The sequence below is a fragment of the Natator depressus genome, chromosome 22 (assembly GCF_965152275.1).
Source record: "Natator depressus isolate rNatDep1 chromosome 22, rNatDep2.hap1, whole genome shotgun sequence".
NCBI lineage: Eukaryota > Metazoa > Chordata > Testudines > Cheloniidae > Natator > Natator depressus.
The window spans coordinates 2,518,932-2,544,014 of NC_134255.1; the positions used below are offsets into that span (position 1 = coordinate 2,518,932).

The 25,083-nt window shown below is 60.7% G+C and overlaps 1 protein-coding gene across 2 annotated transcripts in view; it reads right to left on the bottom strand.

Moving 5' to 3' along the window:
• Positions 1-25,083, bottom strand: part of ROBO3 (roundabout guidance receptor 3) — a 237,877-nt gene that overhangs the window by 13,403 nt on the left and 199,391 nt on the right. For both annotated transcript variants that reach the window (XM_074936629.1, XM_074936630.1), the window contains exons 8-17: positions 21,143-21,314; positions 10,311-10,516; positions 6,977-7,058; positions 4,462-4,630; positions 3,665-3,831; positions 2,806-2,927; positions 2,331-2,547; positions 1,512-1,630; positions 1,129-1,300; positions 465-659 (exon numbers count right to left, since the gene is read on the bottom strand). In XM_074936629.1, the coding sequence (XP_074792730.1) occupies positions 465-659; positions 1,129-1,300; positions 1,512-1,630; positions 2,331-2,547; positions 2,806-2,927; positions 3,665-3,831; positions 4,462-4,630; positions 6,977-7,058; positions 10,311-10,516; positions 21,143-21,314 (1,621 nt within the window). The remainder of the gene's footprint in view (positions 1-464; positions 660-1,128; positions 1,301-1,511; positions 1,631-2,330; positions 2,548-2,805; positions 2,928-3,664; positions 3,832-4,461; positions 4,631-6,976; positions 7,059-10,310; positions 10,517-21,142; positions 21,315-25,083) is intronic.

Consider the following 25,083-nt stretch of genomic DNA (forward strand, 5'->3'; position numbering starts at 1 on the left):
GGTGTGGGCAGATCCTGGTGAGTGGTGGTGGTCCCTAACATGTTCGGGCAGGCGTGGTTCCTGGTACGTGGGGTGGGGTGCGGAGGGTCCCTGGTGCACTCGGGTGGGATTGGTCCCTGGTGCGTGGCAGTGGGGGTTGGGGGGGGGGCTGTCCCTGGTGCACTGGAGTGGGATCGGTCCCTGGTGCGTGGTGGTAGGGGTTGTGGTGGAGGTGGTCCCTGGCGCACCGGGGTGGGGGCAGACCCTGGTGCGTGGCAGTGGGGGTTGGGGGGGGCTGTCCCTGGCGCACTGGAGTGGGAACGGTCCCTGGTGCGTGGTGGTGGTAGGTGGGGGTGGGGGTGGTCCCTGGCGCACTGGAGTGGGATCGGTCCCTGGTGCGTGGCAGTGGGGGTTGGGGTGGGGGTGGTCCCTGGTGCGTGGCGTTGGGGGTTGGGGTGGGGGTGGAGGGGAGGCTGGCCCCTCACCCGTGTAATGACTCAGCTCCTTCCTCTTCTTGCGGCGCCAGTAGATCCAGAGGCTGAAGCACATCAGGATGACCCAGCAGGCCCCGCCAATGCCCGCGATGAAGGCCGGCTGCTTCACCACGTCTGTGATCTGCTCGGCCAGGCTCACGTTCTCCCCACTGCTGATGGGCACCGAGCCCTGGGCCAGGGCAGGCTCTGCGGTGGGTACAGGTGGCAAAGGCAAGGCAGTGAGAGGGCGTCTGCGTGGCCCGACCTGTGCCCCTTCATGCCACAGCCCCCCTCATGTGGCCAGTGGTCCTGCTGCAACCCCAACGCCGCCGGTGCCCATGTCACACACACCCCAGCATCCCTGCAGCCAGCATCCCTCTGACCCTGGCAGGCACTGAGCCCCGACACCCCCGGCAGGGACTTCCCCCTCCCTGCCTGCCCTGCCTGCAGTCTGCTGAGCTCCGAGCAGCCCAGCGCCCCGGCAGCGTGTCCAGACAGAGCCGCCCCACCTTCACTCCAGTGCCTTGCTGTCCCTCACCGCGCATGGGCAGTGCCCAGCACTGCAATGACTCCAGGCGGGCACAGGTGAGAGACGTGCAAAGCCTGGGCAGGGAGGGGTGCAAAGGGAGGTCCTGGGTGAGAGCCGCCACCTGCCCGCTCTGCCGAGCGCACTCACTGATCTGGATGGGGACGGGCGCGCTTCTCACTCCTACGCCGGCGCTGGTGACAGCGGCCACCTCGGTGCGGTACAGCACCCCGGGCACCAGCCCCTGCAGCACCGCGGAGTGCACCGTGCCCTCCACGCTGCTGTTGATATGGAAGCGGCTCTCGTTCCCGAGGCACCAGATCTGCCGGGGAGAAGACTCTGGTTACCTGTGGCTTCAGGGATGACGTGGAGCAGCTGCCCCCACCCCCAGGTGCCTGGCATTGGCCCCGCCAGAGCCTGCAGGCAGTGTGGGACTTGATGACTCTTGCCAGTTTGGTCGAACCCTCCTGGCAGCACCTGTGCCCGGCACATTGGATGCACCTGGTGCCTGCCCCCCTGCAGTGCCACCTTACCCGGTAATCCTGGATGATGCCGTTCTGCTCGCTGGCAGGGGGCGGCTCCCATGACACGCTGATGCTGGTGCTGTTGCCCACTGTTACCACGGAAACTGCCTGAGGGGGGGCGCTGGGGGCTGGGAGGGAGGAAAGAGGGTATAGTGCTGAGGGCTGGGGGGAGCTGCACATCAAGGGGACTGGCCAACCATGAGCACCCATGCCTGGCCCCAAGAGCCTCCTGCCGGCCCCTGGACTTGCCCCAGGCTCCCTCCACCTGGCCCAGCCAGGAGGGGACGGGGGCTCTGCACATCCCCAGGGAGCCAGCAGCCCCAGGGGAGGGCAGCAAGCTCTAGCTGCTCCCGGGCCCTGGCTCTGACAAGCCACGGGGCACCAACACCCTGTCGGCAGCAGCTGGGGAGGGAGCCCGTCCCAGAGCATGGCCGCTGGCTCCATGACAGGCACCATGTAGCCACGGCCCATGGCCCGCGGAGCTGCCGGGCCAGGGCAGGCCAGCCGAGGTAAGCATTATGGGACAGCCAGGTTAGCGTACACACTTCGCACTCCTCCCCGCAGAGCAGCCCTGGCCCCCCCAGACGCCCCTCCCGCCCCGCTCAGCGCCGGGCTCCTCTGCCCCCACGCCAGCCCGAGGAAGCCAGGGAGCACCAGCCGGGCAGGCGTTCGTGAGGATCCCGGCCCCTCCCGCGGCGGCCACGGTCAGGGAGCCTGAGTCCCTGCAGACGGCTGCGTCGCTGGCTCACAGCACAGCAGCTGCCCGGGGAGATGCCGGCCCTGCCCGGGGGCCGAGCTCTGAGAGGGGGCTGCCGCCACCCCACTGACCTTCCTCGGGCGTGCGCACCACCAGCACCTCGCTGTCCGTGCCCTGGAACTCGTCGAAGTAGGGGCGCAGCTTGATCTCGTACTCCTGGCCCTTGCACAGCTCCACCAGCGTGGTGCTGCGCTGGGCCGGCGCCGGCACGTCCTGCACCAGCCAGGCGCTGCCCCGTGGGCGGTACAGCACCCGGTAGCCCTGGAGGAACTGGGCCTGGCGATTCACCTGGGGAGAGGGGACCAAGCCACGGGACAGCATTGGGGAGCGCTCGCCCGCGGCCCCAACACGGCCCGCAGCCTCCGGAGAGCTGGAGCCAGGCTGCTCCCCGTGCTCTGCAGTCCCAGCCCCACCCCCTGCACCCTCTACACCACCCCCAGCAACGCACCATCCACAGTGCCCTGGCACACCCGCCCGGGCTCTCTCCACACTTCCAGGCCCGCCTCCGCCTCTCCACCCCCGGGCCAAGCGGGAGCTGGTACTCACAGTCCAGGACACCTGGATGGTGGTCGAGGTGAGGATGACGGGCTCCTGCAGCTGTACCGCGACCTGGCCGAGCTCGCGCTGCACCTGCCGGTGATCCACACCCTGCCTGGTGGGGCTGACGTCTGCCAACAAACCCAGCGTGAGTGCGGTGCCCAGAGTCACCCCACTGTACAGGGCAGAGGACACAGGCACAGGATCGGGCACAGGTGCCCCACAAGCCAGCCACTGGGCTGGGCACATATCTATCTCCAGGTGCCCACTAGGCCCTACTGCCCAGGGAGCCTGCTGGGACGGCCAGGAGCCCCTGCCCTCTGCTGGGGCCAGCTGTACCAATGGCTAGGGCCGGCTCCCGCTGCTCGGCTGCCTGGACCCACACCATTGCCCTGTGCTTCTGGAGTGGGGCCTGCAGGGCGGGCCTAGAGAGGACATCAGGGGGCTTGGGCTGGGCCCCAAAGCCCAGCGCAGGTGCTGATGAGGAAGGCAGGGGGCCAAGCAGCCTCTGCATCATGACAGGCCATGACACCCGGAGCAAGGGTGCTGGGGCACCGTGCTCGGGAAGAGGAAAGGCTTTCCCTGTGGCCTGGGGGGCACAGGCTGCTGGCTCTGGGCAACAGAAACCCGGGCAGCCTTCGGGTGTCCTTCCATCCAGCACCCTGCTGCTGAGCACTCCCAGCCCCACCTAGCCCATTGCCCTCCTCTCTGACCTTGCCCATCCCCCAACGGAGACCCCGGGTCCCTGCCCATCCCCCCCTGAGAATCCCTTGGCTCTGCCGATCCCTGCCTTCTGCTGAGTCCCCCTCCCCCAGGATGGCCTTGGAGCCCCCACCCCGTGTGTTACCCTGTGCCCAGGCTGCCTCACCTTGCGTGCGCACCGGCTCCGAGACGGGGCTGGGGTCGCTGAGCCCGTAGGCATTGGCAGCGCGGATGAGGAAGAGGTAGATGGTGTTGGGGTTCAGGCCGCTCACCGTGTGCTTCTCCACCCGCACGTTATCGGCCACCGTCTGCCAGGTGCTGCCTGAGGACTGGCTGCAATGGGGCATGGGGAGAGGGGTGAGCCACAGCCAGGTCATCTGCCACCTCCCTGTGCACCGCGCAGGGATGGGCAGTGCCTGGGCCTGGCCTGGCATAGGGGGGCAGCAGCAGAGACGGGGCTCGCCATGTGAGGGCGATTCCAGAGTCCAGCAGGCCCAACCGTGCCAGGGCCCAGCACAGAGGGACTAGGGAGCCGGGGCCCAGTCTGGGCCAGGGCAGGGGCACCTGGCCCCTCTCTCACTGGGTGTCCAAAGGGAAAGCAGAGCCTCCCCCTGGGTTACCAGCACCGCCTGCTCCAAGTGTGAGCCCTGGGCCTGCCGCCAGCCACAAGCCCTTGGTGCCACTGGCTTCACCCCGACTCCCCCATCAGCCTATGGGCGATGCCGCCCCGGCTGCCATCCCCTCCACGGTGACTGGGCCTGCCAGGAAGGGGCTCCTCCAGCCAGAGAGATGGGGGGCGGGACAGGGTGGGGCAGGGAGCCCAGGAGCACTCGGGCTGGGTTTGTGTTCCCAGCCCGGCCCCCCTCCCGCATCCCAAAGCAGGCACTCCCTGGGCCCCCCACCTTTTTGTTTTTTTGGGGCCTCTCTGGTGGGCGCCCTGGGCAGCAGTGTGCAAAGCGTTACCTGAATGCTTCGATGATGTACGTGGTGGCTGCAGTGCCCCCTCTCTGGGGGCTCGGCTTCCAGACCAGGGTCACGCTGTTCTTGGTGACATCGGTGACCAGCGGCGCTGAGGGGGGTCCAGGGAGGTGGCCTGGTTCGGAGAGCTGCACCTGGAGGTCAGCCCCAGTCTCTAGAGAAGGACAGATTGACAGACTGACAGGGAGGCACCGAGTCCAGCCCGGGCGTGTGCTCCCAGACCGGATTCCAGCTGGCAAATCCAGAGCCTTTCACTGCACGGGCCCTGCTGCACACTCAGCCCGTGTTGGCACTGCCAACTCCACCACCCATGAGCTGAGCTGGGCTGCCACAACCACGGCCTCTGGCGGATGAGGCCAAGGGGGACACGGCAGGGGAGAGGCACAGTGCCAGGCCTGATGCTTGCGCTGCGCCCGTTTTGTGGGCGAGGGACGTCAGATTCCAGGCCTGACAGTGCAGCGCTGCTCACCAGCAGGCCATCCCCATGTCGTGTTGACACGGCAGTCCCGCTCTTGAAGCTCAGCACATGGGCAGGGCCCAGGCCTGCCAGGAGTGTCCTGGCTGAGAATGCGGCTGGGGGCTGGAGAACCCCCAGGAAGTGTTTCATAAGAACATAAGAACGGCCAGACGGGGTCAGACCAATGGTCCATCTAGCCCAGAATCCTGTCTTCCGACAGCTGCCTGCACCAAGCTGATGAGAAGCTCAGCTACACCCCCTCTGCGGAGCCAGTGCCCCGGCTGCTAGGGCAGCAGGGGCCATGAGAACTGGGGGGCTCCTCCCACCCACCGGGGAGTCCCTCCGGCTTTGCTTGTGCTTGACTTGGCCCTGGGCAAACCCCGAGCTCCTGGGCAGGTCTGGCCAAGGGCCGTGGCTGTCTTGGAAACACATTTGTGGCTGTGTCAGTGAGCAGGACTGCACCTCGGGCACACCAGGCAAGGGGGTTTGCAATGGGGTGACCCCGTCTTCCCCAGAGGCCAGCCCCATCCTGCCCAGCCCAGCCCTCATGCTGAAGCACTCGCCAGCGCTGGGTGACGTATCCCAGGAGGAGCCAAAAGGAACGTGGGTTCAGAGCTTCCTGCAGTGGAAGGGACTTTACACCCATCTGAACACAGCTGCAGGCTGGGGGCTGCTGGAAGAGCAGCACAGTTGCCCAGCCAGAGGGCCTGCCTGGGGTTGGGGAGCAGGGGAAGCCGGCGTGTCTGTAACCCATGTCAGTGAGTGGCATGTGCAGCAACGCTGGTGGGATTCCCCCAGGGCGGCCGACGTTGGCACTGGGTCCAATGCTCTGGAGGGACATGGTGACCATGCCTGCAGGCCCAGCGCTCCCTGGGTTTGCTCACTGAGTGGCCTGTTTGCTCTTCAAAAAACCTGCCCTGGAGAACAGACAGTTCCTGCCCCAGCCACCTTCTCAGGGCCCAGGGCGGGGCCCGCAGACCGGCTGAGCTGGAAACCCGTGTGGCAGTTACCTGCCCTGCCGGCTGTCCTATGCAGGGGATGCAGCAAGCCAAGCAAGACCAGCGCTAAGCTCTCCCGGGAGTGGCTCTGACCTATGCACAGGCAAGGCACCCGCAGTGACAGCTGCAGGCCTAGGGCGGCCCAGGGAGTCCCACGGGCATTGACCCCAAGGGTAGGAGCCAATTGATCATCCTGTCTGAGCTCCCTCACAGCACAGAGCAGCGAGCCTCCCCCGTGGGTCCTGCATTCAGCCAAACAAGCACCTTCCCGATCGGTGTAACCAGCAGGGACCAGCTCCCGACCCGACCTGCCCCTAGCGCAGCTACTGTGTGTGTCTGGGCCACTCACCCCCAGCCCCTGCTCCCAGCCCCCCGACCTGCTCCTAGCTCAGCTACAGTTTGCAGTTTTGTTTATGTACTGAGGTAATCTGCTTTGATCTGTTTGCTATCACTTATAATCACTTAAAATCTACCTTTTGTAGTTAATAAACTTGTTTTTGTTTTGTCTAAAACCAGTGTGTGGAAATTATGACTTGGGGCAGAAACCTGTTGCATATCTCTCTCCACTTTGAGGGAGGGGAAAAATTTCACAAGCTTACACTGTACAGTTTCCTGTGCAGTGCAAGACTGTACAATTTTGGGTTTACACTTCGGGGGGGGGTGCCTTAGCAACTGGGAGGTGCCTTCGCTGAGCCTTCTCATGCAGAGCTGAACTCAGCATCTGTGTGTGAAGCTGCAGCTGGGTGTGTCCTTATCTGTGTGTATGCTGGTGAAAGAGCAAGCTTGGAGAGCTTGGCAACTTATCACAGTGCCAGTGTGAAAGGGAGCCCAGGCTGGTGAGCCAGGCAGGCTCAGTGGTACCCCAGTTCCAACTGGCACCTGGGGGGAACCCGTCACAGCCCCCATAGCCCCGCTACCAGGCCCCCCAACCTGCCCCTAATGCAGCAACTGTGTGTGTCTGGGCCACTCTCCCCCATTCCCTGCACCCAGCTGTCCTGATATGCCCCGACATTGCAGGGCCCAGGTGAACTGGTCTGTTACTGACCTTGCACTGCCAGGGCCCCACTCCATGTCGTCTCCCCCGTCGAGCTGGTAGCGACACAGACATACAGCCCGGAGTCCGTCACCTGTGCACAGCAAGGGGAGCCAGTGAGTAGTGCAGCTGCCATGGGTGAGTCCCTGGCCAGGATGAGCTGTGGGGGATGGGACACCATTTGCACACCCAGAGGGTGCTGTGCACAAGGCTCCGTACTGGGGATCCCTTTGTAGCACTGGGATTGCAGACCCCCTGTGTCCTCGGGGCCAGCCAGGCTGCAGCCTGGGGAGGAGCTCTCTGGGGAATGCATCCGGCAGTCCAACAGAGGAGCTGAGTTTCCACAGGCCAGATAGGTAGCTGGCTGCAGGTTTCCTTGGGAGAGACGAAACTGCAACAGCCACCCCAAGCTGTGTAACAGAGCCTGGTCCTGGCCGGGTTTCTGCTCAAATGGGAACAGCTCCAGGAGGGCAGCTGGCCTGTGTGCCTGGGAATTGCTGCCCTCCTGAACTGCACCGCAAGGGGCAGTCTGGAATGGGAGTGGAAGAGGGCGGCCAGGGGGTTATAATGTCGGGGCTCAGCAAGAGGGGCCTGGGGCTCTGGGAGCATCGCCTGTGTGTTCAGCTCATGGATCATGGCTGAGGGCTGTCGTACGCACAGTGTGAGCTGGGCACGGTGGCTCAGAGCCGCAGGCTCCCTGGGGTGGCACGGGGCTGAGTGCAGTGATGGAGTCAGCCTGCCTCTGAGCCGCACCCACGGCCCTTCCTGCAATGCTGTGCCATTTCGAGATCCCAGTGACGATAAATGGCACATCAGTGTCCAGGGACTTCTCAGCCTGAGCTTCAGGGAATGCCTGCCTGCCGGAGGTGCCAGGGCCTGGCACGAGAGAGCTGCATAGCCCAGCCTGCCAGGGCTGCTCGCCAGCCACAGTGACCCCCTGGCACCACGCTCACCAGGATGCCACTGCGTGGTGCTGCCACGCACACTCCACGCTCCTGCAGGTGGGAGGTGAGGACTGCCGGGTACGGGGGGTTCCACTGGCAGAGCAAGGCCCGGGACAATGTCCTCTGAGCAGGGCAGACAGCAAAGTCGAGGGTGCGATGTCCCTGGCTGGGGGGCGCTGCAGACAGGCTGTGCAGAGAGTGTCAGGGGAGCCCTGGCCGGGGAGGCAGCAGGCCTGGGGGACAGGAGGGCAGCATGCGCAGAGGGGAATGGAGGGAACACTTTAACGTGCCTGTCAGGTGGGGCTGCCCCACTTTTCCCCATGAAGCAGCATGGCCTGAGGAGGTGGCCGTCCCTGGGGACCATTAACTCATGCTACCCCTGCTAGCCGCCTGACAGCTCTCATTGCTTCCTGGGCACAGAGCCACAACGGCTACCCACTGATGCCATTAGGTGCGCCGGGAGCCGGCAGATGCATTAACCTCCTGACTCACACACAACGGCGGCCCAAAGCGCACGTGAAACAGTTCGCTCCCCACTGATGCCTGCCATCAATTTTTAAAGCACTGTTTAGCGTGAGCTGTGTGTTTTGATAACTAATTTATGGATAACCTCCACTTTACCCCGGCACAGTGTCTGACTCCGCCGCGCCCGCCTCCAGGCCGGGGGGAGGAACGCAGCTCCCACAGCACCCCAGCCATGCCCACCCAGCAGCCCTGCACATGACAGCCACCTCCCAGAGACAGGAACCTGCTGAATGCCCCATTCCCGTCAAGTGAGCAGGGCCCCATGGTACCAGGCCCTGCCCCGACTCCGGGCCCTGCCCTCCCCATCTGAATGTAGGGCAGGCTGCAACTGGTGTGGTTAACAGAGAGGTGGAGGTGGGGGAGGGAGGGCGTGGCAGCACACTGTGGCTACATCAGGAGGGGGTGCGCAGCCAGGGGACTCAGCGCCCATGGGGAGCGGGGTGTTCTTTGGAAGGAGGCCCAGTCCCAGATGGCGTTTAGTGCCTGGAACCAGTAGTGCTGTCAGCCAGCCTGCATCCCTGCTAGGGACCCCCAGCATTCCCTGCAGAGAGCTGCTGTTCCCAAGGATGCTCAGGGCTCTTCGTTCTCCTCCACGCCCCCCAATCTGCTCTTTAAAAACAAACGATGGGTGCATGCATGGACACACAGGTGTACACGCTCACACACACGTGCGCTTGTGTGCATGCCCACCCCCACATGTGCACACAAACTTTAAGACTCTACTGCTGCATAATTCGCACACACCGGGAAAAAACACTGCTCTCCCTTCCCCCCCACTGCCACGGTTCAAACGCTGCCCCCTCGAAGGAAGAGCCATCCCTAGGGCCAAGCCCCCAGAGCTGAGCAAGGCCTTGTCTCCATGGGAGAGCGGCCCCACCTTAAGTGCCGATGTGATTTCAAGCTTATGTAGTCCGACTGGCGCAAGGCTAGGTGGACGTCTAACCCTGGGTTCGTTTAAATCAACTAGGACTGAGTTAGGGCTGGGGCCAGATTTTGAAAAGTGTTGAAGCATTGCTCAGCTTTGCGTTACAAGGCCTAAGTGACTTAGGAGCCTGAGGGCATGTCTACACTACACGCTAGGGCTCTGCAGCTAACAGGGATGCACTGTGGCATTGACGGACAGGGTTTTTCTACCGAAGCGGGTAAATCAGGTAAATCAGTGGAAGCACCCTTCCATCGACCAGCCGTGACTGTGCCTAGTGGGATTTTCAAAAGCGCCTAACTCCCACTGATTTCAATCTGCCTCGCCTGGTCCCTGAATACCTTTAAAAATCTGGCCCTCCGTCTCCGTGCTTCAGCTTCCACGCGTGCCGTGAGGATTGCAGCACTTTGCAGCCACACAGGGATTCAGGGACATGCACCCTGAGACCTACGAATAACTGCACAGCGGTATTACCAAGAAGGGGGAGTCAATTTGAAGCAGAACACAGCCAGGAAAGCTGTACTATGCCAGGTGGACCAATGCACGGAACAAATTAAATAATCCAGTGTACCTGCACCGTGCCTTGGTGCTGTTAAAAAATGTCTCGGTTCCAACTGGAACATCAACAGAACATCACAGGACAAAACTGAAAGGCCCAGTAAGGTGGCAGATTGCAAATGCATGCGTGCCAGGGGTCTCAAACTTGCCAAAGAGATGCCGCGGGAGCGGAGTCAGAACAGCAGCAACAGCTTGAGGGGCTTTGTGATTTCTACACTCCACCAGGACCCACTGCGCTTCCAGGAATAACAGACCGAAGCACCAGCTGCAAACTCCTCCCCAAAAGGAGTAACAAAGCTGGGGCTTGACAAAGGGGCAAAGGCTGACTCACAAGAGGGGCTTCAGGCGCAGCTCTGGGAATGGGGCGGGGAGGGGGCATGTTTGTGATGTTTGTTACCTGCATGTTTGTGATCTGCAGAGTCCCGTTGTCTAACAGGCTGACCCTGGGGTCCCTGCCCACAACCTGCTGCCCATCTTTCAGCCACTGGACGCTGGGCAGCGGGTTCCCGGTCACATGACATTGCAGCTGGGCTGTAGCATCCACGGCCAGTGTCTGATTCGCGGGCCCTCGGCGGATGATTGGCGGGATGCGGTCGGATGTCACTTAAGGGGAAAAGGCCAGAGCAGGTGTTAGCGGCTCTCTTGGCCTGCGTTGAGGGCAGAAAGCACCCAGTCCCGCTATTGAGGGACCATGTCCAGCAACACGCCCACCCCAGGTTACCTGGCCACACCGCGGCTGCGCCACAGCCTCTGTGCAGGTGTCACGTGGGCAGCAGTGAGCAAGCTCCATGCCCCCCATCTGGTCACGGTGCTCACCCCGCCCCGGAGGAGCCAGTCTGGCCTGCTGGGAGAGGGGTCTGAGACCCGGCTCCACTTGGTCCTTGCGCTGTCTGCTGAGGCTCCCCCATGGGCCCAGGAGTGTCCATTTGGTGGCAGGGTTGCTGCAGTAAGAAGCCCACCCAGCCCAGCCCTCCAGAGACCCCAAGCAGCCCCAAACTCGCCCCACACAGAACTGCCCCTCCCAGCAGAAGAGAGCTGCCACTGAGGCCCCTCCCGTGGGCAGCACCATGACACCCCCTCCCTCCGAGGCCCCCCCTGCTCCGAGGCCCCCCCTGCACCCCCTCCCTCCGAGGCCCCCCCTGCTCCAATTAAGCCCCATCCCCTTCCCTAGGCTGTAGCAAACGGCAGACGCCGAGGGAATGGGCGGTTGCTCTGAGGAGAGGGCTGCGGAAGTGCCGCCAACCCCCGGCTCTGGTGATGTGCGCAGGTTGATGGCACTTTAATGAACTAAGCATCTGAGCGAGCCACGGGCCGGCCCTGGCTAGTGCCATCCACCAGAAGCCAGATGTTGGTGCTAGTTTGCTTGCGGATCAAGGCCATTGATCTGCCGTGTGCGAGGGGAGAGGCAGGGTTGCTGTGACGCCAGCACAGCCCTATTGAACGCAGATCAAGGGGGGAAGCAGCAGGACATTGAAGGAGTAAAGGGAAGGGCTCTCCTTAGATGGCACTAAGGGGTAGCTAAACCGCTCCGCTCTCTGGAGCACCAGGCTTCCTCTGAACAGGGCAATGGGAACAGCCGACCCCTGGTGCCCCATCTCCCTGTGCTATTGCCCCACAGACCATGGGCAGCTCTGAGCCTCTCCCTGCATGCATCCCCAGTGCTGCACCCTGCTAACCGCTCTGTGCTCACCTTCCTTTGCTGGCCGGTCTGTGGCCGATAAATCTGGGGGCCAATTAGAAACAGGCTTTTGGAGTGGAGCAGAGGCCTTGGAGCTCAGGCTGTGCTGACTGGACTGCAGGGGAGAGCATGGGGCGGCTGAGGCCGGAGTGCCATGGCAGCAATGTGCCAGCCCCAGGGGAAGGCAGCCGCGTATTGTGCCAGCAGCCACAGCTGGCAGCCAAAGAGCATGCACACAACACAGGTAGCTAGAAGGTGGGTGCCAGGCCATGGAGACCCCCAGAGTGCGGGGATTGGGGAACAGAGTGGGAGGTGGCTTTGCCTCCTTGGCCCCTCCTATGCTGGGAAAGTGACCAGTGGGGAACCACAGCTAACAGGGGATCTGGGAATTGAGTTCAGACACCACAGCGGAGTGGCAGGCCCCATCTGGCCTGGAAGATGCAGGACAGGAAGAGCTGGCACAGACAGAGACGGGAACCCAGCACCTAGTTCCAGTGTCGCCATTTACACTCACACACCATGTGCGAGACGCCAGCCCTAGCAGGACTCTTGTCAAGCAGTTGGAATGGGCTGGTTGTGGGTTGGCAGTGCTGCTCCACAACGTGGCTGCCAGAAGCCAGGGCGCAGGGAGGCCTGTGGGGACTGTATCTTGTGGGGCAGGCCACTGTGAGGGGCAAAGGGAGGCCTGTTTGGTGAGGCCTGAGGCAAGCATTTCATTAGTAGGAGCGACTTTAAAAACCTGAAACTAGCTTAGAAGCTGTAAACAAGACACCTGAGTGTTCAAAGTCATGTAGAGAACTCCCAGGCTAAGAGGGACAAATTCCAGCCTACATGCATAAGATATGGAAAAAGTCATATCTCAAGAGATGATGCATGTGCAGCCAGAGGTGTGCAGTGTAATAAATGTATAAAATATGGACATTTTGGAGCTGTTTGCCGCACCAAAGCAGTCAGGGAGTTGACTCATATTACACACAATTCAGAGCTTTTGTTTCTGGGATCTGTCACTTGTGATGACACAAAGCCTGTCTGGAGAGTGAAACTAAATATTCACGGCAAGACTATTGACTTTAAAATTGACTCAGGAGCAGACCTCACAGTCATCTCAGAAGGGAACCCATCCCAGAGCTGAAGTCACCTGACACTGCTTTGACTAGCCCTGGAGGTTTTCTGAACTGTAAGGGCCAGTTCATCACAGAAACAACTTACCAAGACAAAAGCTTTGCATTCAGAGTGTATGTGACAAACAGATGACAGACCAACCTTTTCAGCCGCAGTGTGGCAGCCATGATGGGCCTAGCAAGAAAGGTGGAAGAACTTGAATGAGAATTTGATGATATTGGACTTTTGAATGGAGATCCAGTACAAATCAACTTGAGAGACAATGCTGGACCATACAGTATACGAACACCTGTACCTTGGAAGAGACTAGCTGCAGATTTATGCAGATTCAGGGGAAATCACTACCTGGTCGTTGTGGACTTTTTTCAGTTATATAGAAACAATGTACTTGAAAGTCATAACATGTCACAGTGTTATTAAGAAACTGAAATGCACTTTTGCTCACTTCAGTATTAGAGAACAACTGATGATGGACAATGGATCGTGATTCACTGCAGCAGAATTTTTGTCATTCAGAAGGAACTAGAATATTGATCATATTACTAGTAGTGAATGGAGAAGCTGAGAGAACTGTACAGACAGCCAAGAAAATCCTACAGCAGAAAGATCCACTCCTTGCTCTTCTGACTTACAGATCAACACCAATAGCATCTACTGGAAATAGTCCAGCACAACTCCTGATGTGATGACAACTCAGAAGTACTGTTCCAACTTTGGAAAAGAATCTGTCTCCACATTGGCCAGACATGAAGCCAAATTGGATAAAAAACAAAAAGTCCATGAACACTTTTACAACAGTCATCACTCAGTTAGAGAACTGCCAGGTCTAGAACCTGGTGACCGTGTTTATGTCAAACCGGAGGGAGAAAAAGGACGTTCAGCTGTCATGAAGACAAAGAATTCATTGCCCGGATCATATGCGATTGAGACCGACAGTGGAGAGTTCAACAGAAACTGTTGACATCTACAGTTTGTTCCTCAGAAAGAACAATCCACAGAGCAAACTCTGCAGCTGGAGGGCACAAAACAAGAAGATGACTCAAGAATTCCAAACCAACCACAGCCAGCTGTTGTAACCACTGGACAGCCAGCTGACCACGTTGTTCCATGTTTGGGTCATGTAATTAAAAAAACCCAGTACGGTTCAGAGATCCTTAACAGACCGATACATACTGTCCTTCAAAGACAGCCTGATAATGTAAATATTGTAAAGGGTAGGCATGTCAAATTTAAAGGGGGAGATGCAGTGACTCGGCTGCTACTCTGAAACCTGTCTTATACGGTTCAGCCACTAGACTGCACTGTGTGTAAAATGCCTTATTTAAGCTCTCCTCAGCCATACCTGGCACAGCGTTGAAGGATCTGATGCTGAACACAGCTGAGGTGTAGAAGTGAGCTCTGTGACCTGTCCACATCTGGTACAGGGACATGACGGATGTGAACAGTGCTTGGCCCACCATGGCTTTGAGTCGCTGTTAGGAGTGGGTGAGAATGCTCATTGCGACAAAGAAACAGCAACTGCTGGGGCTGGGGCAAAACAGGGAATTTGCTTCTGCGGGGAGGTTTTCTGTGATGTGGCTCGTTTTATGCAGAGGCTGACAATGCCCCCCCTCACTCCCCCCAAGGAGCTAAACAACTCAACTCCAGTTCTGTCTGGCAGGAGCCAGCTGCTCCAGAAACATGGCTGCTGTCATTCTAGCAGGATCTATGCTAATTTTTAAACAAGACTGATGCGGGTGGCTCACATGTCATCGTCACTCAGCGGCTGGCTGATGGCCTCCAATCTGCATATTGGCTGGCAACCAGCATTCAGAGCCTCAGCCACTGGCCTGGCTGGCATTACAAGGACATCGGCAAACAGCTCAGCTAAAATGGTGGCCAGCCACATGGGGCCACTTTCTAAACTCTGGGGGCTTTGGGGGTGTTAATCCTAATTTGGGAAACGTGGTTTTGGGGCATAAATCAGTGTTCTGGGCCATGATGGTGAGTGCCAGGGCCTCTGCTGGCAGAGACGCCAGCTCATTTCGCATCATCTGCACAGACATGCACCAGAAAATCATATCCCAGAATAGGACAAAAGAGCCAGTGATGGAACACAGCTGCTTCCCCCTCTGTGCTCTGTCTGCCCTCTAAGGCATCACTGTTCCTTTAAGAAGCTGGTACATTATCATCAGCGACCAACTTGGCAGTCCACACGGAAGAGGAAGGACAGGTACTAGGGCAAGGGACAGTGTTAGAAAAGAGTCATGTAGGACTAAGGGCCACTGTTTACTATAATGCTTCATAACATTTGTTCTCTTCTCTCCTGTGTAGGTTTTTATGCTGTGCTCCTACAGCCAGGGCTGGAGAATCAGCTCCCTGACAGACACTCACAAGGAATGGCCCTCTTACAGAACGACAGCCATCACCCACTGTTCTCAGTGGGATCAGGGCCACAGGCTGCCCTCAATTACAATGGGTCATTTTGTGACAGCCTGTACTCCTATGCTCACTTTTTTACAAAACTATGATACATTTTGTACAAAGTCTGCCTTGTGAGGTATCATTTGGAAACTCATAATCTGCTGAGCATTACTGTCTAGGTAAAATATATGTGGCAACACTGTATATAAAGTTATAAAATTCTACTGTATGACATTGATGAGACATGTTCCAAGTTTAGAAAAACAGCCTCAGACCAGTTCCCCAGAGACAAAAGATTAGTCCACCCCTCAGCCAGGTGCCAACAAAATCAAGTGAACTATCACCTGGGTAAATGGCCATTCTTTGGCAAGAAGAAGGGTGTGAACGAGACATTTACATTTTGAGTTGGGGGTTCCCGTGTGACAGACTAGCTGTTGCCTATACCCCCACTGGAGATAATCCTCAAAGAGGAGAGAAAGGTATAAGAAGAGAGGAGACTCTACACAAATTACCTTTCTCCTCCATTCCTTTCTGCTCATGGCAGTATCAACGCCTGAAGAAACACTGAACTGGGGAGGGGTCCTGGCCTGGAGGCTTTCAGCCAGTAAAGACTGCAAAGAGCAGGTGGTGAGAAAAGCCTTTGCTTTGAATTCATTTAGCTTGCTAAATTAGGTATTAGTTTGCGTTTGGGTTTTTTTGTAACCAACTCTGACTTTTATGCCTCATTACTTGTAATCACTTAAAATCTTCCTGCAGTTAATAAACTTGTTTTATTATTTTATCTCAACCAGTGTGTGCTTGGATTACAGTGTTTGGGACCCTCCAGCTGAGTAACAGGGCTTGTGCATATCCTTTTCTATTAATGAAATGGCAGGCTTTCTATGAGCTTGTACTGCACAGATGGAAAGAGCTGGGCAGTACAAGACACACATTTCAAGGGGCAAGTCTGGGAGTGGGACTTTGCTGGGGTCGCCCTGTAATGTAATTCATGAGTGATTAGCTGTAACGCTCAGACAATTCAGCTGGGAGTGATTTACTTGATAGAGGCTGTGTGTGAGCAGGCCAGGAGTGGTAGCTCTTACAGCAAAGCAGTATTAAAGGCACCCCAGGTTGGAGATTTCAGGGGAGACAGCTGTCCATCTGTCCAGATTGTACCCGGGGCAATGTCACACATTCCTTACAGCATGGGCAGGACGCTGTTTAGGCTGCCCCTAGCAAAAATGGCCACTGCCTCCCATTGTTACTAATGAAGTAAAGCCAAGCTGCCCTGAGTGCTGATGGCAGCCCTGATGCTGGGAACAGGCCAAGGGGCGTACTGGGAGGGGAAGGGAATCCAAGTGACTGTGGCACTGGGGGAAAGGGGGGACCAGAGAGGGATGTTAGAGGTATGGAGGGGGGGCATTCAAAGGGAGGCAAAGGGGGCAGGTGAGTACGAGAAGCAGAGGGAGACTGAGAGGAAAGGAAGGGCAAGGGAAGCCCGGGGGAGAATGGGAGGGGAGCAAAAGACCAGCTTGGGGACGCTGGGTTTAATAGGGGAGGGGCAGGGTAGCATGGTATTCCCCAGTCCAGCAGATGGGGAGGGGAGGCTCCTGTTTGTGCAGATAAGGTAGGATTGTGAGCCTAGAGGGATCTCGCACAGGTTCGGGGGTGGCTCCAAACACACCCAGCCTCCACCCTGGATAGAGCAGGGAGGGGCAGTGCAGGGAAGGGGGCTGGGCTTGTCTGTCCGAGGGGATGAGGCAGTGCAGTATTTGGCAGGTACCACCCCTTCAGGGCAGAGCCAAGGTTGTGGGTTGCAGTGTACGGGGGAGAGGGGATGCACTGAGAGGGGCTCAGCTCCCCACGTCCTTTCCTTTGTGGGTCAGTGTCAGGCATGCTGCGTATGTCGTGACCTTCCCAATGTCGTGCTTTGTGCCGCAGCCCACAGAACGCTGCGCCCCTCGTTCTCACTGCTGTACCTGGGCACCCACAGTTGGTAAGCTCACTGCACCCTGGGAGGCAGGGAAGCGCTATCCCACCATTTTACAGGGGGCCATTGACACAGAGAGACTAAGGCACTTGCCCAAGGTAACGCAGGAAATCAGTGGCAGGGCAGGGAACTGGCCCCAGCTCTCGCAAGGCCCAGGCTAGCCCCTGAGCCACCTTTCCCCTCTATTATTGTTCCAAGAACTCATGGTGCTGTGACACTCATGCCACCCTGCCAGCTGTGTCCCTGCCCCTCTCTCCGCACGGATCACAGCTATCGGAGCACACGCTGCAAACATGGAAGAGTGAGGCGGCGAGGGCGTGAGTGAGGTAGGTCCCTCGGGGCAATGGGAAGCCCACGTGGGGCCGCAGTCGCCCCAGGGGTCACTGTGAGAACAGGGCAAGGTGGGCAGGGAGGACCAGATGCTGTCAGAGACGAACTGCAACCTGTCCTATGATTCCCCCTGGGGTTACTCAGCGGCTGACCTTGAAGTGGGCTGGGTGGGTGCAGAGTACAGTCAGGCCAACTCTCCCCTCACTCTGCTGCGAGTGTCACCATGGTGACGCCCATACGGGGCACCCTCCACAGCATTAACGATGACCCACCCCCACCCGAACTACCCCAACCAAGTAGAGACAAGCTTCCACCTTGGGCAGCAGTCTCCGTTCAGCTCAGCAGCCCAGGAGACGGCAGGATCCGCCCATTATTTATGACCCTAATTACTCTCCATTGATTGGGAAGCAGTGGCTGGACAAAGAGCCCCGGAGACTTCACACACAGTTGAATTTGCCAGTAACAATCAGCAAAGAAAGTGCATGGGAGAGGGAGAACAAACCCCAGCCAAGGTAAAGGAGCTGGCTCAGACCGAAATCAGCTGGCAGCAGGCAGGCACCACACTCAGCAAGGGGGGCGGCGTTTCCCTGGCCTCCCGGGCAGCAGACAAAGTGCCTGACAGCATCGCCGGTGACGTGGGCGCAATGAGCAGGATGCTACAGGCCACAGCTGCCTCCTGCCCCGGCCTTGTGCTCTCATCTGGCAGAGGCCTGGCTCCCGGTTCCGGATTGTGACTCACTTGCCCTCTTGTTAACACGCCCCTGGCCGGAACAGGCGCTCCACAAGATACAGACACATGAGGCGTCACCTAAAGGCCAGGGACGGCTCATCTGCCGTTGCGGAGTGCTGTGCTGGCTAGCCACCCTCTCGCTGCGGGAAGCCATCTGCGCTGCGGAATTAGGATTCTGGGTTACAACTCTCTTTGTTCAACAGTTGCCATTAATCACCTCGCCCTTGTCAGCTGGGCTGATGGATCAGGTGTTACCAGAAAACCGAAATCACCAAGGAGTGAGCGCCCGTGCTGCCCAGCTCAGGGGAGAAATAAGGGAATACAAAGGCTTTCCCTCTAGTAGGTACCATCTGCTGGGCGCTCACTGGCCTGCGTGCAAGGAGTCTGGTGGGAAGCACAAAGGGGAGAAGCTGGTTCCCACACTGGCAGCCCCAGAAGAGGCCAGAGGCATAATGTGCCATGGGGGCGAGCTGTCCCCTCGTATCTACAGACGGCCACTCCAGCTCAGGGTTGAGGCACGGCTGTGGGCTAGTGCAAGGTCTCTGCACACACTGGGCCCATGCTGCCACAGTGCGGAGCTGGGGTCAGGAAATGGTGCTGGGCTGTCTGTCTCTCTCCGGGCTTTGCTGGGAATAGGTTTAACCACCTCAGTTGCGTTAAATCGACAAAGCCCTCCTTAAGCGGACACGGCTGTACCAGGTTTCAGAGTAGCAGCCGTGTTAGTCTGTATCCGCAAAAAGAACAGGAGGACTTGTGGCACCTTAGAGACTAACCCATTTATTAGAGCATAAGCTTTCAGCACATGTTGGGTCGAGAACCAGCAGAAGCAACGCTGGTGGCAAGCACAATTGTGCTGGTATAACTGCACCCCCCCGCCCCATCGTTCCGCCATCTCCTGCAAAAGATGAGTTTTCAGATCCATACTGAGCAATACCTTGTGCACATGGTGAGGCGAAGCCCTGAGGCAGCCGGCACTGAGCGCAGCGCCGCTCGCACCTTGGCGTGCTGTGCTGTCAGCACGGCCTTTGGAGAGCACAGCTCTCTGTCGGCACGTCCAAGCCAGGCTCCGCCAATGGGGCTTCAAAGTGACACTAGTTTGTTTGGACAAAACGCAGGATGCCTGCGGGAGGGGGCAGCGGCAGGTGGGCTGGGGGAGACAGGCTCCACACAGGGGGGCAGGAAGCCTGCCTCTTCAGCTGGGTTTTTAACAAGAAACCCCTTCAAGAGAGGCAAGGATTTTATTTGCAATAAAAGGAGAGCCTCTCTGCTCAGGACTTGCTCGAAGCCGTGGTTCCTGTAACACCTCCCGAGTCCTGGCTAACGCCAAGGGAACTCAGACAAATGAAATTCACAGCAGGAGAGTTCAGAGAAAATGCCAGAAAACTTCACAGGAACAAATTCCACAGGCAAAGACCCGGGCTGCAGCTCCCCAGGCAGGGGCAGCTGCTCCGCTCCTGTCCCCGCTGCTCAGACATTCCCGGGCTCTTTGCAGTTCCACAAGGGAACCAGCTGGGGGGCCTGTGCAGGGCTGTGCCAGTCCCTAGCTCAGCACATGCTGGTCTGCGCCCGACCGAACCCCACTGCAACCGGGGCAGAGCAGCCACACCTTGCTGCACACCCAGCTGGGGCCTGGTGTCAGGGCCCCACCAGGCCTTTGTGAGCTGACAGCCGTGTTCCCAATGGAGATGGGCTGAGTGAGGGGTAACCACTGCAAACGGGGAGCCTGAACCGCCGACCCAGCAGCTGCAGGAGCGAATGGCTCCCTCTCCAAGGGTAGGGCTACGGGATGGGCACCATACCACTGTGGCTGGGGTGCCGGAGCTCTGCTGGCAGAACCCCGTCGTACAGACGCAGCCCGTGCCCATGGAAGGGGTTTTTCCGTTGGTGTAGGAATGCCACCTCCCCGAACGATGGAAGCATTCTTCTGTTGGGGGTGCGGTGGGATCTGGGCCCTGCCGGGAGCCGGGCAGCCTTGTTCGTCTCAGGCGGAAAGAGCTGCAGCCACCCCACAGGAAATCCAGCAGCAGGCCACTTCTTCCATGCTCCTCTCTGACCCCTCCCCACATTGCCCCCACAGATCTTCCCCTGCCTTCTTCCTGTGCCCTGCACCGGACTCTTCCTCCCCCGACCTACTCCTTCGCTGCCCCTTGCTTATTCCCTGCACTGGGCACCAGGCTGGCTGCTGTCCCAACGGGCCGTAGCTAGTTAGGATCCCAGGTACTCCGCTGTTCTGGGTGTCTGTGGCTCATGCCCCAGGGCCCTGCTGGCACAGTCCCTGTGCGTATCTGGGCAGCTGGGAGGTTTAGAGCTCTCCTCCCAGGTAGGAAACACCTTAAAACCCTGACCCCCTGAAAATGCAGTCTGCAGGCTAAACTAACCAGCTGCGGAAACACACCCCTGCGACCCTGAGCAAGGGGCCGTGACAGGAGCGTGCTGCAGGTAAGGGGCCACGCTACAAGGGGTTCAGCATGCAGGCTGTCCCCTGCCCCCAGCTCAGTGAGGCGGAGGGGATTTGGCTCCAACTGTCCAGAACCTGCCGCCCGGACAGAGGGGCAGGGGTCGAATGGCACCTTGCCCAGACTCAGGGGGAGCACTACTGGACCAAACCAGCTGCCAGCCTGAGTGAACGAAGTCCACTGGAGCCCCCTGGCAGAGCCTCCTGGCCAGGCTCACCCCTGTGCTCTGCCGTTCCCTCACCAGCACCTTGGGAACTCAGCAAACGCTCCACCACTCATGGAGGGGGATGTCACGCTCCCCCACTTCTCCCCTAGAGCCGCCTCCACCCTGAGCTCTGGGGCCCAGAGCCCCTCGGCTCTGCAATACGCCGACCACATGACTCCAAGCTCCTATAGGGCAGTGAGCCTGCTGCAGGGCCTGGACGTTATAGGGGGTTGTGCCCCAGGCCCCACTCCACAGTGCTTGGCCTGGGGACCACACCAAGGGCTCTCCCTGACCATGAAGGGCCTTACTGGAGCCTTTATGTTTACAAGTACTCACCATCCTCCACCTCCAGCAGGGCTTTGGCCAGGATGCTCCCCGCCACGCTGATGGCCTGGCACATGTAGTACCCCGAATCTGCTGTCTGCACCTCCGTGATGGTCATCTCGCCACTTGGGGACACGGAGAAGCGGCCCATAGGCTGAGGGGGCTGGCTGGGAAACAGCAGGATCTGCAGGGCAGACACAAGGGGAGAGCCCCTGACTCTCCACCTAGTGAGAGCCGAGGGCGGCCTGGAGGCATGGGGAGTACAGGGCCTCTGCAAGGAGAGGCTGGGCTGATTTTCGTAGTGCCTCGCCCAGGGCCAGGCGAATTCAGGAAACAACACTGGGCCCAGCTCTCCCCTGACACTATGCAGGGTGGGCGGAGGGGCTGTTCATGACATCAGGCAGAGCTCCCTGCACCAGTGCCCAGAGATACAGAGGACCCGGCACAGTTCCAGGCCCTGCGGCGCGGGCCAGGGCAGGGCTGCAAGGGGCCAGCCTGGGCTATGGGAGCTTTTCAGGGGAGTTTCAGGCTCCCAGATTCAACTTCAATCTCACTGAACATGAATAACAGTCCTACAAAGCCACAGCCAGCCCTCGGAGCGCGCGGGGCCAGGCCCCTCCCGCCAGCCCTCGCAGCGCGCGGGGCCAGGCCTCTCCCGCCAGCCCTCGCAGCGCGCGGGGCCAGGCCCCTCCCGCCAGCCCTCGGAGCGCACGGCCGGGCCCCTCCCGCCAGCCCTCGGAGCACGCGGGGCCAGGCCCCTCCCGCCAGCCCTCGGAGCGCACGGCCGGGCCCCTCCCGCCAGCCCTCGGAGCGCGCGGGGCCGGGCCCCTCCCGCCAGCCCTCAGAGCGCGCGGCCGGGCCCCTCCCGCCAGCCCTCGGAGCGCGCGGGGCCAGGCCCCTCCCGCCAGCCCTCGGAGCGCGCGGGGCCAGGCCTCTCCCGCCAGCCCTCGGAGCGCGTGGGGCCGGGCCCCTCCCGCCAGCCCTCGGAGCGCGCGGGGCCGGGCCCCTCCCGCCAGCCCTCGGAGCGCGCGGGGCCAGGCCCCTCCCGCCAGCCCTCGGAGCACGCGGGGCCAGGCCCCTCCCGCCAGCCCTCAGAGCGCGCGGCCGGGCCCCTCCCGCCAGCCCTCGGAGCGCGCGGGGCCAGGCCCCTCCCGCCAGCCCTCGGAGCGCGCGGGGCCAGGCCTCTCCCGCCAGCCCTCGGAGCGCGTGGGGCCGGGCCCCTCCCGCCAGCCCTCGGAGCGCGCGGGGCCGGGCCCCTCCCGCCAGCCCTCGGAGCGCGCGGGGCCGGGCCCCTCCCGCCAGCCCTCGGCGCGCGCGGGGCCGGGCCTCTCCCGCCAGCCCTCGGCGCGCGCGGGGCCGGGCCTCTCCCGCCAGCCCTCGGAGCGCGCGGGGCCGGGCCCCTCCCGCCAGCCCTCGGAGCGCGCGGGGCCGGGCCCCTCCCGCCAGCCCTCGGAGCGCGCGGGGCCGGGCCTCTCCCGCCAGCCCTCGGAGCGCGCGGGGCCGGGCGCCTCCCGCCAGCCCTCAGAGCGCGTGGCCGGGCCCCTCCCACCAGCCCTCAGAGCGCGCGGGGCCGGGCCCCTCCCGCCAGCCCTCGGAGCGCGCGGGGCCAGGCCTCTCCCGCCAGCCCTCGGAGCGCGCGGGGCCAGGCCTCTCCAGCCAGCCCTCAGAGCGCGTGGCCGGGCCCCTCCCGCCAGCCCTCGGAGTGCGCAGCCGGGCCCACTCCGTCTGGAAAGCACCTGGGGCTTGCGTTTGTGGTGCCTTCCCCTTAAGAAGGGAAGCATTCCCCACGGAAAATGGCTGCTGGAGGGTGGGGATGACTGGCCCCCGCCCTCCCTCGGGGTTTCTGTTACTGGGTGAGGAGGGAGCTGTGTACAGCAGCAGGCCCTGGTGTGCCACAATCCTGGTCTCACACCTCCTCTCCTCCTGCCACGCATGTGGGCAGAGAGAGGCTACATCACAGCACTGCCCTCCTGGCCACACCAGGCCCTGGGGCAGTTCTGGGCCTCTGCTGCAAGCATGCCGGAGGAGCCAAAGGAAAGGGACAACAGACGACTGAACAAAACAGAAGGGATGGGATGGAAAGAGCAGCTGCCAGGCAGGCGCGGCTCCTTGGAGATCTGGCAGCTGGTGCGCTAGGCACTGCAAAGCAAACACACTGCCTTGCCCTTCTGAGCTGTGCAGCCGGTGGTATCATGCAGGCCCGTGGGTGCCAGGCTGGGCAGACAGCACATGGCAGGCATGCCCGCAGCTCACCCGGTGGTTCTGACAGAGGGAAGCCAGGCACACACTGGAATCTGCTTGCAGACCCCGGCAAGGCCCTGCCGAGCAGAACGGAGTCGTCCTGCTCCACTGGCCAGGAGCTGATGCAGGACCCCAGGGGCACAGCATTGCCCTGTTTCAGTCCCAGAGGTCCGATCCTTTTGCCACTCCAGCCTGGGCTCCAATATTCCTGCCCTGTCCTCCGGGGCCCGGTTCATCCCTATGGTTGTTCCCAACGGGGTTCAGTGCTGACTGGCTCTGCTTTCAGGTTCCTGGGTCCCTGCACACTGACCCCTTCCCGGAGCGCTCCAGCTGAGAGCGCTCTCGCCCATGCGGTACGGTTCCCTCGGCTCTGTACGGCCAGTGGGCAAGGGGGGAGCTTTGCGTTCATGGGCAAGGGTGTGGGGCTCCAGCAGGGCAGCAGAGCAGAGTCACTGTAGAAATGTGCACTGCAGAGCAGCAAGTGCCAGGGCTGATCTGAGCACTTTAGCTGGGGGAGCCTCAGGAGGGGAACCCAGGGGGCTGACCTGAGCCAGGGCCCAGGCAGCGAGTGGGGAGCGGTGGGGAGCAGTGTTGAACTGAGCCAGGGTCTGGGGAACGGAGCCAGGTAAGGGTCAGCTAGCACCTGTGAGCTGGGGTAGGGGACAAGTCAAGCTGGGCCCTGGGAGCCAAACTGGGGCCTGAGAGCCCGGGGTGGGTGTGGGGGGTCAGTAGAGTCGAGCTGGGGCCTGGGAGCCTGGGTGGGTGTGGGGAAGCTCAGTCGGGTGGAGAAGACCTGCCTCAGGGGAAGACACGGCAGTCTGAGGGGGCAGCAGAAAGCACCTGGCCCCCAGGGCGAGGCCAGGGGCCCATGGCACGAGGTGGCAGCATCTGGCAGAAGAGGAGAGCTAGACGCACTGTTGAGCTGGGCCCCCTTGGCCCTGCTGTACCCTGCCCCCCTGCACTCACTAACCTCCCCTCCCCACCGATCACCCCTCCATAGGCACAATGCTGCCTCCCCCCCGCCACCCCAGGGGCTGCCTTCCTCATGCCTCACCCTCTCGGGGCAATACTGTTGGCCTCTTGACTCCTGCACTAGGGTCTCGCCAGTGCCTCACCCGCCTGCAGGAGCCTCGACCACCCCCAGAATAGCCCTGGCACGGCTCCGGGCACCAGGGCAGCTGGGGATGATTCGCTGCGGGGCGAACCCCATTGCCAGGGCCACTTAAACAGCTGAGCAAAGCCCCAGGGATGGACCAAGTGGGCCCCAGCATGGCCCCATGGGAGCCACCCAAAGCCAGGACCTCTCGTCCCCAGGGCCTAGGAGCGGGGCTGGGCATGGAGGCGTCTCAGCTGCGAGGATGAGCTGGTTGGAACTGGGCAGCAGGACCGTGCCTGGGAGATCTCCCCAAATCGAAGCCAGAATGAACTGGGCTTGACACAGCCCAAGGGCTGGATCCCAGGGCAGCCCACAGGGGACAGGCAGCAGGCTGGCAGGCAGAGAGCAGCCTCGGGGGAGGTAAGGGAGGGGAGTCACTGCCTGGATGACTCAGCCAGGCCTCGCACTTGAAGTGCCCAGTGGAGAATGTTCCTTCCCCGGCTCCCTGCTGACCCCGTCACAGCGCAGGGTCCCCTGCTCCCTGCCACGCCGACGCTCACTCGCCAAGGGCGGTGGGATTCCCAGCCTGGGCAGACGCGCTCACACTCGCTCAGCT